The sequence below is a fragment of the Ruditapes philippinarum genome, unplaced genomic scaffold (genome assembly GCF_026571515.1).
Source record: "Ruditapes philippinarum isolate M1 unplaced genomic scaffold, ASM2657151v2 ctg396_1_1_1_1, whole genome shotgun sequence".
NCBI lineage: Eukaryota > Metazoa > Mollusca > Bivalvia > Venerida > Veneridae > Ruditapes > Ruditapes philippinarum.
Genome location: NW_026865475.1, coordinates 117789 through 130899, shown reverse-complemented (window position 1 = coordinate 130899; position 13111 = coordinate 117789). Strand labels below are relative to the sequence as shown.

Sequence of the window (13111 nt, the reverse complement as noted above, 5' to 3'; positions counted from 1 at the left end):
TAAATTTCATGACTAAAATGAATATTGTTCATACAAAAACAAAATGAGAAAATCTAATGACTAAATATGAAACATTCTCACAATTCTCATCATAACTCTCTTTAAAAAACAAGAGCGATCAGTAATCACATGTGTCGCCTCATGATGGCCAATTTCATGTTGGGACAAATTTTGTGACAGACGGATAGACAGACGGACAGTGCACAACTAGACTAACCACTTTGTACTGATCATTCCTGTAAAGTTTGGATAAAATTGCACCAGTAGTTTATGAGGAGTAGTCCGGACAAGCTTTTGCGTATCTGGCAACACACAGAAAAAAACACCTTTTTATCAAAGGGCCATAACTCGGCCAAAAATCATTCAACCAGAAAACCCGTGCAATATGCGCAAGGACTTGAGCTACAGATCAATCCTGTAAAGTTTCATTGAAATTGCATAAGTGGTATAAGAGAAGTAGTCTGGACAAACTTTAAAAATAAAAATTTTTAAAGGGCCATAACTCAAACAAAAATCATTGAACCGGAAAATGCTGACAATATGCACAACTAGACTTGGTAATGATCATTCGTGTAAAGTTTGGATGAAATTGCACCAGTAGTTTATGAGGAGTAGTCCGGACAAGCTTTTGTGTATCTGGCAACACACAGAAAAAGAAACCTTTTTATCAAAGGGCCATAACTCGGCCAAAAATCATTCAATCGGAAAACCCGTGCAATATGCGCAAGGACTTGAGCTACAGATCAATCCTGTAAAGTTTCATTGAAATTGCATTAGTGGTATAAGAGAAGTAGTCCGGACAAACTTTAAAATTAAAAATTATTAAAGGGCCATAACTCTGACAAAAATCATTGAACCGGAAAATCCTGACAATATGCACAACTAGACTTGGTACTGATCATTCCTGTAAAGTTTGGATGAAATTGCACCAGTAGTTTATGAGCAGTAGTCCGGACAAGTTTTGTGACGGACGGACGGACAGACAGACAGACACACAGACGGACAGACAGACGACGGAGAAGTGATCCCTATATGTCGCCACTACTCCGTAGAGGCGACACAAAAATTATTGAATAAAAGTATCAAAACAGTAATTAATGTCTACAATATTTTAACTCTACCTTCAATTAAAACCTTAATTCAAAAAAAAATTTCTTTTCTTTTGTTTTTTTATTGATAACATAATTCTCTGGACCAATGTAATTTAAATTCAACGTAAAATGGGAAAATGAGAACTGATCACACATCTATTTCTTAGCAAACGATATCTTCATAGCATTGCTAGGTGTGATCTTGAAGCCTTGAAGGGCATCCTTGGCAGCAGCAGACTGTGTCTCTGTCTCAAACTCTACAAAAGCAATATCATGTCTGCCCGGTACCAGTCTAACCTCCTTGAAACCTGGGAACCTGAAATACATTGCCAAAATTGTATTACGTGCTTAAAATATAACAATATGACATTTTTAAGTTATTATATCAAAACCTACATACTGTTTAATAAAAACTGCGTAAATTGTGCAAGTCAGTCTGCATTGTTACATCATTTATTCAAGGTTTGACTGAATTGAGCCGGATTAAATTCAGCATGTGATACAGTATACTGAAATAAAGGTTAACGGACATGATTTGAGGAAATTTAATCAATACCAAAGAAAGAATGGATTTTCAAAATTCTCTAAGTAACAATGTGAAAGAAATTACCAATATCAAATAAACATGTCAATAAAAACGAAAAAGGTACGTACTGGTTAAAGAGCATCGACAACATCATTTCATTAGTCTCTTCTGGTAAGTTGGTCAAGAACAAGATCTGGTTGGGAGGTTGTTCCGGTATACTTGTTGGTGCCGTTGCTGGAGCACTAGATGGCGCTGCTGTAAATGGAATTTAAACAATTTTTCAAACAACTTTCACAGCCAATATATAGTAGAATAAACACATTTTAAATATGCTTGTTTACAAGATTTAGAAAAAATATACTGTTGTATTCTTTTTTTCAGTTTTAATACCACTGTCAAACTGTTAAGATAAATTTCAAATAAGTATCTATATTATAAAACATCTGAAACAATTTTTCTCTAATCTGTTACACACTTGCAAATAAAAAGTTGCACAGGAAAGTTTTTGTGAGTTATTTTGGTGGGATTTTAAGACAAACGTGAGAACTTCCAATCATTCATGAAGAAGGAAGTTCCCAGGAGCTACTAGATCTTTTCTGCTTCAAGTCTTAACTTCCATGGTAGGTAAAGAGGCAAAGAAGTAAAATTTACCATCAAACATAATCAAACTATTATTACTATTATCATTATTGTAACCATATTTACAATGACGAAACCCAAATCTTTCCAATAATTACACTAGGATATTATATAAAACTACAATACAAACCTTGTGTAGGTGCTGGTTGCTGTACAACAGGTTGTACTGGTGGGGCTGCCTGCTCTCTAGCTGCCCTCTCTCTGAAATCAATATACAGATTACATGTGTACAATACAAATCTCAAGCATTGGCACTTTAAGACTACACCAAGTCTGAAACAAATATCATGAATGGCGAGTAACACCAATTGGTGTAATTTTGAAGCGAGTAACACCAATTGATGTAATTTTGAAGCGTGTAACACCAATTGATGTAATTTTGAAGCAATCATTTTGAATTTCACTGTTATTTCAAAGCCTTCCAAGTAACGTCTTAACCATGAGTTTCAAAGTATGAGAAATAGAATAATAATTGTACATTTTTTCTTCTAAAGATATTGGTAAAGCTAGTAAAACAGATAAACTTATATTATCATCTTATAATCAAATTTTACCATGGAAACACACACATGTTTTGTTCAAGTCATTTTTCAATACTATACATGTAGTAAGCACTTATACAATATACAAGAAAATTATTCATCTGTATTTACCTTGCAGCATTTGCTTGTCCACGTTTCCTTTTCTTTGTTTCTGCAGGGGCTTCTTCATCCTTCTTCTGTTTTTTAGGACGTTCAACAAATGTTCCCTTCATTTTAGCCACCATATCAGAGTCCTTCTTGGAGTACTGGATTCTCTGAAATAATTTTGACATGACAATCCAGAGACATCACAGGAACATGAACTTGAAAAGAAATAATCAGGAACTTCCATTCTAAAGAAAACTTACAAATTCTTTAATAACTAATAGGCAAATTCTCTGGAATAAAACTCTTTAAAAGACTAAATTTATGTTGCATTTATTTTTTGTCAGTCTGAACAAGATTTCATAATTTTGAATCTGTTTTCATATCATTTACCTTATTTATCAATTTCATAAATTTTAAAAATATACTTGTACTTATAAATCTATAGGATATATGTAACTCAATAGATGTATTTATGATATACATACATGTACTTCATATATTTTGCACTGTATATTATAACTTGATATCTTAAAAGTGAACACAATATTTTACAAAAATGTTTGCTCACACAACTGCTTGTTGCATGCAGATGTCTTAACTAGTTTGTGGAGTAGGAGATGGGGGCAAACCTATATCTAACACAACTTTGATTGTTAGTAATGTTTGACTCACAATGTGCCTTTCAATGAAAAACAAAAATATCAGGATATTAAATGGATGCTCCCGAATGTCTCTGACATTTAGTAAGAACATTGCCTTACTTATGATGAAAAGCAGGAAAATCTATTTATTTGATGAGGATTTCAACTTGATCAACCAAAAAACTCGAGACAAATATTTAAAATAGCATTCAATAAATGAAGGTAGTTTGAGAATTTTCAACTTGTGTGATAAGAGAAGGGCAGGACTGACTGATGGTCAATGAAGCAACAATATGCCCATCCGTAAATTTCAGGCACCATAAAAACAGTGTTTCTTCTTTACTCCAAATGCTTCATTTAAAAGAAGTCAGAAGTGTTGGCATAGGGTCCTTTGGTAGATAACCAGATTCTGTCTGCAAATGTGTTAGAGATACTGGCTACACTGAAAGCTGTGATATGCATCAGCATTGTAATAACAAACTTACCACCTTTCTAGACATGAATATTCTATCTTACCATTGGTTTGTCATAAAATGGGAATCCTTGCATAGATCTTAGGGCATTAGTACTACTGTTAATATCTTTAAAGATGACAAATGCCTGGCCTCTCATCGACAATGTCTTCAACGCAACGATATCTAAAATCTGTCCAAACTGGGAAAATATGGCATACAGTGATTTCTTCAATTCTGAAATATAAACAAATAAGCAGTTAAATTGGTGTCACTTGAGTGTAAATAAAAGAAGTTAAATTGGTCATACTTGAGTGTAAATTATCAATCAATTTATTCATTAAAAAAATCAATTAAATAATATTTGCAACTGAAGTTGGTTGATGCATAGTTATAATGCTAATACATGTAATTTCTCAACATTCAAAATACAACAATGCCTTCCAAGATAACGTCTAATCACTATAAGCACATAACATTAGAAAAATATACACATGTAAATTATCTTTTCTTTTTTTCCAGTTCCTACATGTATCAAAATTTGATAAGACATTCAACATCAAAATGGTTTTAACATTTAGCATTATTTCATCTGGTCACTGTAAAAAATAATATATTCAAAATAACTTTAAATATCAGATTATGCTAACAGTAATAGTATTGTCATGTTAATGAAATTATTATTCAAGGTCTCAAGAGTTTGTTATACATTTTGACATATTAATCTTCAGAATATAAAAAATATTTTCTCACCATCTTTTTTAATCTTTTCATTCAAGTTATTTATGTAGATTGTGTGATTTGGTCTGATATCCATGCTGTCAAATTCTGAAAATTGAAAGAAACAAGTAAGCCATGTATGCATAATGCAAAGAATGAGATCAAAATTACTCAGGGTTCAGGAACATTGACAACAAATTAGTTCTATAAATAAAATAAGGCGTTGCTTTGAGATGCAAGTCAGGCTTGATTGACCATCATAAACTATAACAAGCCTGTTATGTCAAATGTATTGGACTTGGAACAAAATGAGCATGAAACTCAAGTAAGCTCAGTACCCAGTTGAATTCATGCTTGGGAGACCCAAAACTGCCTGAAAGACAGGATATTCTTGATGAAATCTGTATCAATCAATTTTAAATAAAATACAAACAACAATCTATTTTGCCTATCCACCATATTGGTTAAGTAAAGCTCTTTACAGATGGATTCCAAATATTTAAACGGAAATATATTTTGTACACACTGTCAAACATTGATAATTCCACACATATTATCAGTAGAGATTGATGCAGGACAAGTACAAAATGGTAGAATTCTGGCAGGACGAGCGGAAATGTGGTGATGTAATAATTGTAATAGGAAGCTAGAATTCTCATAATCAGTTTGTTTACTTTTAACAATGGAAAACAGGAAACAAAGCTTGTGTTTTAGGTTACATATAAATTGAACACTTACAAATTGTTAATTTGAACAGGTGTAACTGTAGTCCAATATATTAGACGTTACAGGCTTGTTAAAGTTTAATGTTGGTCAAGTCTGACGTCTAATAGTTAGTGCTCATAAATGCATAGCATTTTAAAACAAGAGCTGTCGGTAGGACAGCAACGCTCGACTATTCTTAGTGCGTGATAGTAAAAAAAATGCTTGATACAGTTACCTCCTCCTGTTTACAGGTTGGGGTCATGATGGTGAACAAGTGTGCAAAGTTTCAAAGCCATATGTCAATGGACTTTGAAAATATTTGAACTATTACAAAAACTTTAACGTAAATTCTAAGTCAAAAAAGGGGCATAATTCTGTCAAAATGCTGGATAGAGTTACCACCTCCTGTCTACAGGTTGGGGTCATGATGGTGAACATGTGTGCAAAGTTTCAAAGCCATATGTCAATGGACTTTGAAAATATTTGAACTATTACAAAAACTTTAACGTAAATTCTAAGTCGAAAAAGGGGCATAATTCTGTCAAAATGCTTGATAGAGTTACCTCCTCCTGTTTACAGGTTGGGGTCATGATGTTTGAACAAGTGTGCAAAGTTTCAAAGCCATATGTCAATGGACTTTGAAAATATTTGAACTATTACAAAAACTTTAACGTAAATTCTAAGTCGAAAAAGGGGCATAATTCTGTCAAAATGCTTGATAGAGTTACCTCCTCCTGTCTACAGGTTGGGGTCATGATGGTGAACAAGTGTGCAAAGTTTCAAAGCCATATGTCAATGGACTTTGAAAATATTTGAACTATTACAAAAACTTTAACATAAGTGGTTACGCCGACGCGGACGCTCGGGTGACTGCAATAGCTCTACTTATTCTTATCGAATAGTCGAGCTAAAAATCTAAAAATGTCTATTGTCTTGCCATTCAAGCTTTATTCAAAAGATTATCATCTTTTCTTTCAATTTCATGCTCAATCATTAACAAAAACTCCCAAACAATGTACTTATCAATTCAAAATAAAATATAAATATCAATCTATTTTTCCTATCGGCCATACTGGTTCAAAGGGGTCCGACACACTTGGGTGTGTTCATATATATTGTAATTAAGCTACACAAGCAATTTGACAAAAAATATATGGACAAATATTTTAAATAGAGACAAGGGATTTAACTCTAACATTACCCCAGTGTAAGAAATTAGGATTTGAATCGACTAGACTGGTCGGACTACCAGATTGGAATATTCACTAGCCCAAAAGGCATTTCACTAGACTGATTCATTTGTTCAAAACAGTTGTTTATATTGCCTCTGAAAATACAGTGGCCTGGTCGGGCTTGTTACTGTGAAAAGTTGGTAGCCCGAGGAGAAATTTAGTAGTCAGTGGCTATAGGACTACTGCTAATTTCGAACACTGTTACCCTATCACTGACAGTCTGTGAAAAACAGTCCACAATTAAAACAAATATCACTTTAACCTTTTCATTTCTCTGCTATTCACAATGTAATACCATGCTGATCATTATAAATAAAACTTCAAATAATTCATGCAAACCGGTAGTGTTTTATAAATGTTTACCTTTCCCAAAATTGTCCAAAATGAAGATCATTTACACGAGTGTGTCCACACACATTTTCCCTGTAAGCATACGTTTCTGTGATAATTTCCAGCTATTGACCGATACAGTTAGTTGAATAAACTTGTTTGCGAAATATTTCCACCTATAGTCTTACACAAAACACTAAACACATGCGATAAATCAACTTAACATCAGTTTCTGAAAAATTTACACTTGCCACTGTCATTTTGGATTTCTTGTGACTGTATTGTATCACGCTTTTTGATTGGTCTTTGTGAATGTTCACAAAAGTAGTTTCCCTTGATATCTGGTATCACGCCAATCGGATTATAGCTTTCATCGGCTGATATGTCAAAGTCACGTGACTTCCAATATGTCTGCTGCCAGTGTAAATTTTTCAGAAACTGATGTTAAGTTGATTTATCGCATGTGTTTAGTGTTTTGTGTAAGACTATAGGTGGAAATATATCGCAAACAAGTTTATTCAACTAACTGTATCGGTCAATAGCTGGAAATTATCACGGAAACGTATGCTTACAGGGAAAATGTGTGTGGACACACTCGTGTAAATGATCTTCATTTTGGACAATTTTGGGAAAGGTAAACATTTATAAAACACTACCGGTTTGCATGAATTATTTGAAGTTTTATTTATAATGATCAGCATGGTATTACATTGTGAATAGCAGAGAAATGAAAAGGTTAAAGTGATATTTGTTTTAATTGTGGACTGTTTTTCACAGACTGTCAGTGATAGGGTAATGTTAGAGTTAAATCACTTGTCTCTATTTAAAATATTTGTCCATATATTTTTTGTCAAATTGCTTGTGTAGCTTAATTACAATATATATGAACACACCCAAGTGTGTCGGACCCCTTTGTACTGGTTAAGTAAAGCACGTTACAGATTGATTCCAAATTTTTGAACGGAAAAATATATTCGAACACGCTGAGGGTGCATGGGCAATTATTTCATTGAAAAAATATTCCGTTAGAAACTTCTGACTCATTTAAACGCTTGCATTTGAATTAGCCAATCAGATTTCGCGCACTGCATGGCGGCCATTTGTTTATCGGCTGTATAAATGAGAGGATTTTTAATCATTATTTTTCGAATGTGACAGTTTAATTATTTTGTTAAAAGGTATTTATTTTTCAGTTTTGTCCAAAAATTAATGTAAATACATGCTGTCTTAATTGTTTAAATGCATTAGATCTGAATCAATGTCCAATGTCAATTTGTTTGCTACACAATTTTGCAAAGATCTGTTAGGACCTAACGAGTAATGTAACATGGAAAATGAAAAATGTAAAATATCAGATTAATGAATAATAAATATGTAAAAGATTTCGTATAGGTCTTATAATTAGGACTAGTGTAACTTGAACATGCCCAACAGACAATGCTCTATAAAGTGTGCAATTTATACAAAACCTTAAACACAAGCTTTGTTTCCAGTTTTGGTCTGTTAAATTTGTGTATTAACACAAACCCGTTTTTAACCGATTATAAAATTTTCTAGTAGTCAGTTGCATCTTGGAGATTTATTTTGAAAATCGTGCTCAAGATGCAGGACAAGTAGAAATTTGAAGCTACTCGTCCAGCAGGACAAACGGCTCAATTTTTCTTTTATCTCTGGCTGAAGATGCATTTGACATGGTAAACATTTGTGCCAAGTTATTTCAAAACCCTCAATGTATGACAAAGTTACAGTCCGGACACGAACAAAGTGGGGACGCAAAGATAGACGGACGGACAGACGGTACTATTTTAATATGCCTCCCATCAGTGGCATAAAAATATCTCAAACTTTCAAAGCAAATTTTATGTCATTTATACAGGCTGGGCACATCTCCCAATCGGGCTAAATTAGCTCAATCGGGGTAATTTAGCCCGATTGAGCTAAAATCCAATGAATGAAAATGATAACATGTGTCTGAAATTTATGGAAGCGTATAAAATCGAGTACTCTCCCTTGTCTCGATGTGATCCAGTTTCTACAATAACACATCTGATACATTAAAATATGCTGTACTCGCTTGATCTTATTGCGCAATTTGGTGTAAAAAATACCGAATTTTGAAAATCTGATCAACATATACCCAAATCTGTTATATTAACTCCAATACTGTACAAAATTCTTCGCCAATTCAACGCAGCTTCATCATCGACGCCATCTTGGAAAGATTGATTAAAATCCGTCATGCACGAAACACTTTAATCTATTGTTTTTCATTAATTGATATAGGGTGTGTGCATATTTTAGAAACATCATAATTATTTTTATACATGTAAAATGAATTAAAAATAATAATATCTATATATATGTTTATAAAATATACCACATGACTTTTGCACGAGTTTTTCGGTTTGAGGTCATATTGAGTTCGTATGCAGTGAAGACTAGAGATGTCGGTAAGTACATATGAACACGTGTATATTGATGATTATTCGTATTCATTCTCTGAACTTTCTGCAGATTCTGAAATGATATATTCGTTTGTAAAGCATCAATAATTATTGAATAATTTTAGTTTCAGTAATTGTTAATACTTGTTTGTTGTTTCAAATGATTCTTATAATAATCGTTTTTCACATGTTATATATTAATTTTTTACACTTATTTTAAGAGAATGTGTACCTGTAGAACTTTTGTCACAGAAGCATAAGAGCATGGATTGACCATTATAGGCTCTCCTACAACAACTTTCGGGGACTCTTTATGGTGCATGCTTGGAATCCAATTATAATGATTAAACATATCCTGTTCAACGACTGGATTAACTCCAGCTGAATATAAATATAATTGTAATTGAATTTGAGAAATTAAAGACAAATTAACTATTGCATCATGACATTTAAATAGACATTGTGTTTGTCTGAATTCATGACGAAATCAAAATGCGTTCATGATGTAATTTTGTGCGTGTAATTAGATTTATTTGCTTTATTATTACTTATGCAACGAAACAAAATCTAATATAATCTAAATAATGTGTTTAAAATATATATATTTTTTACAATATTTTGGGATAATGAATACAAATTATGTCAGAAATTACCTTCAATTTTTTCATCAATGTAATCACGTGTCATACTAGTGTTGTGTGCTCCCATGTCGTTGACAACTTTGGCCAGTCGTTTTTCAATAAATTTATTCCTTACATTTTGGAAGACCGATTCATTGTCATGCAACATTGATTTGATTTTTGAAAATGTGTCAACATTATTACAGTTGTAATACCATTTTGACGGTGAAATTTCTTGTTGTTTTAAAAGATTTGTTTTCTTTGCTGGTATAATATTAACAACCGTGGTAACAACACTTGCCTTTGATTTATAATTATGATTAACCCGCCAATTTCTGGCCACAACTTGGTTATTGTCAAAATAAGTAAACGTGTCAGTGGACTCGGGGTAACTGAGGGACGTGTCGGAGACATTCTTCAGCCATTCAGTTAGACATGAATAGCTACCTGCTGGGGAATGTACGCTATTCAATTTAGTTATAATTTTGCTGCCAGTGATATAATAGCTAATAAGATTTTTATAAAATGGTATTATTGGTGTTATAGTTGGAAGATTCCTGGCTTTCAATAAACAGTCAATGCTGCAAGCAATACTTTTATTTTTTTCTCATTTTCGTCTACAGATTTTATATTTGCAACAGGTAATAGGAAAGATCTATGTGAGTATACGATTTCTGTTTTTTATATATTTTTTTACTTTTACATCATCATCAAAATTTATACTCTTGTACGATGACGAAACAACCATTGAATCTTCATATATATTTGAAGAAATTTTTTCACCAATGGCTGCAACAATTTCTACTAATTCATTTTCTTCAAATTTATCATTTTTCAAATTTTCTAAAAATGTTTTACAATCATTTTCTGCCTTTAATTTTTTATGACTTGGTTCTATCATTAAGGTATCCTGTACATAATTCAAACAAACATCACACACAGATGCTGCCTTTTCTGGGATAATGCAATGGTTTTTCATAAATTTTATTGTTCCCACTTTTATTTTCTAATGCGCAATTTTTATTATTTTCAACGACTTTCCTTCAGTCAAAGAAGAATGTTGTTCACAAAAACACTTTGACATGGTGTTTTCCTCTGTAATAAAACTATATGAAATAAGAGTATGTTTAACCTTTATTATAATAAGATATTGAATTGCAATTTCGATTAATGATCTTTCTTTTAAACTGAAATCGGCTCTACATAAAACATATTTTATTCATAATCATACACATTATATAATATACGATCATTTAATATAGAAAATGATGAAATGGATTAGAACGAAAGATATAATATATCTTATATAGTTTTTCTCTGATAAAAGTTTTAATAAATCGTCTCTTAAGAAATGTTTATTTGTTTATTTAATTAATTTGATTTAATAGTTTCTGATAACTTGTTTCTAGGTCGAGTGGGGTTCATTTAACACCGCATTTTCCTTGTTGATAATTGTTTTTCACATTTCAAGTATTCAATTAATGCTTTCTTAGATAATCTATCATTTTCAATAATTCATTTGCATGCCCATAAGGGTTTTATGAAATAAGAAACTATGACCGGAGATTAATTAAATAACAAAATAAGTATTTTCATGTAAAGAAATGCAACAAGAACATAAGTTACAATATGCAATAGTTATCGAAAATGGAATATGTGTTACTAGCTTATTGTGACACATCTCATGACTCAATTTAACAATGTTTTGTTGATGAAAATAAAATAAGCTTAACTTACTTCATATACTGTAAGTATAATATGGGAGGAATATATCCTTTACCAGCTTCAAATACTTCTACTACTTCATATAAATGGGATGTATATACATACATAGATAAAGAGACAGACAGACAGAGGGAAATACATACATATATCCTCTACGAGGGACTTTCAAGTGTATACATGGAAAGACACAGGGTAATTATAAAGAAAAAACACGCTTTTCACGAATTTTTCGTTTATTTTCATGTACAATATAATATATGATATAACATAAGTTTACAATTTACATTCAGATACTCGTAAGACCAGTTTTAGTACGTTTATTGAAAGCAATGGTTATCACATTCACTAGAGTGCATTGATTATGCAAACCATTTTAACACTTCCGTTAATAAATATGAACTATTCTATTTCAGTTTCCACATATATAATATTTTTAACACACCCTGTATATATTTTGGTTAATTAATGAAAAACAATAGATAAAAGTGTTTCGTGCATGACGGATTTTAATCAGTCTTTCCAAGATGGCGTCGATGATGAAGCTGCGTTGAATTGGCGAAGAATTTTGTACAGTTTTGGAGTTAATATAACAGATTTGGGTATATGTTGATCCAATTTTCAAAATTCGGTATTTTTTACACCAAATTGCGCAATAAGATCAAGCGAGTACAGCATATTTTAATGTATCAGATGTGTTATTGTAGAAACTGGATCACATGGAGACAAGGGAGAGTACTCGATTTTATACGCTTCCATAAATTTCAGACACATTTTATCATTTTCATTCATTGGATTTTAGCTCAATCGGGCTAAATTACCCCGATTGAGCTAATTTAGCCCGATTGGGAGATGTGCCCAGCCTGTTATACACAAGATTAGGATTTCAATTATTGTCAAGAGTTTGGCCCCCCGGTTAGATGCCTACCGCATTGTGTTCGGGTTACGATTTTAAAACATGGATTTTGCTGTCGACAGATTCCTTAAGTGCTTCCTTTAATGCCGCATCAGATGAAAAATCATGTCGAAAAGCCGCTTATAAAGTTTGGGAGCCAGAACTAAAATTTGTCCACTGGCCAAGTAAACCAAAACAAAATTGGAATATATTTAATAATAAGAAATTATTTAAAAGAAACACTATATGAAAGAAAGCAGGAAGAATTTAAAGTCTTTTTGAATACCTTCGCGCTGATTAGAAAGGATTTCACCGCTATTAAATCTGTTGATTTCGTATTTGTTTACAAACGTACCGGAAATCACTTCAACGTGAAAATTTTTACTCGTGAGAATTACTAGTGCACCTATATTTTTTTTTTTACAAAACAAGTTTTTCATTTCAAATGAATTTGATATTTGAAGA

At 32.3% G+C, this 13111-nt stretch overlaps 1 protein-coding gene across 1 annotated transcript; it reads right to left on the bottom strand.

The window, feature by feature from the left end:
• Window positions 1-1063: 1063 nt before the first annotated feature.
• LOC132729224 (U1 small nuclear ribonucleoprotein A-like) lies at window positions 1064-13101 on the bottom strand. The gene is made up of 7 exons (XM_060714944.1): window positions 12933-13101; window positions 4732-4806; window positions 4043-4215; window positions 2910-3052; window positions 2387-2457; window positions 1746-1872; window positions 1064-1407 (listed from the first exon to the last, which is right to left on the bottom strand). The coding sequence occupies exons 1-7, from the start codon at window positions 13084-13086 to the stop codon at window positions 1248-1250; spliced, it is 903 nt and encodes a 300-aa protein (XP_060570927.1). The 5' UTR covers window positions 13087-13101; the 3' UTR covers window positions 1064-1247.
• Window positions 13102-13111: the final 10 nt, after the last annotated feature.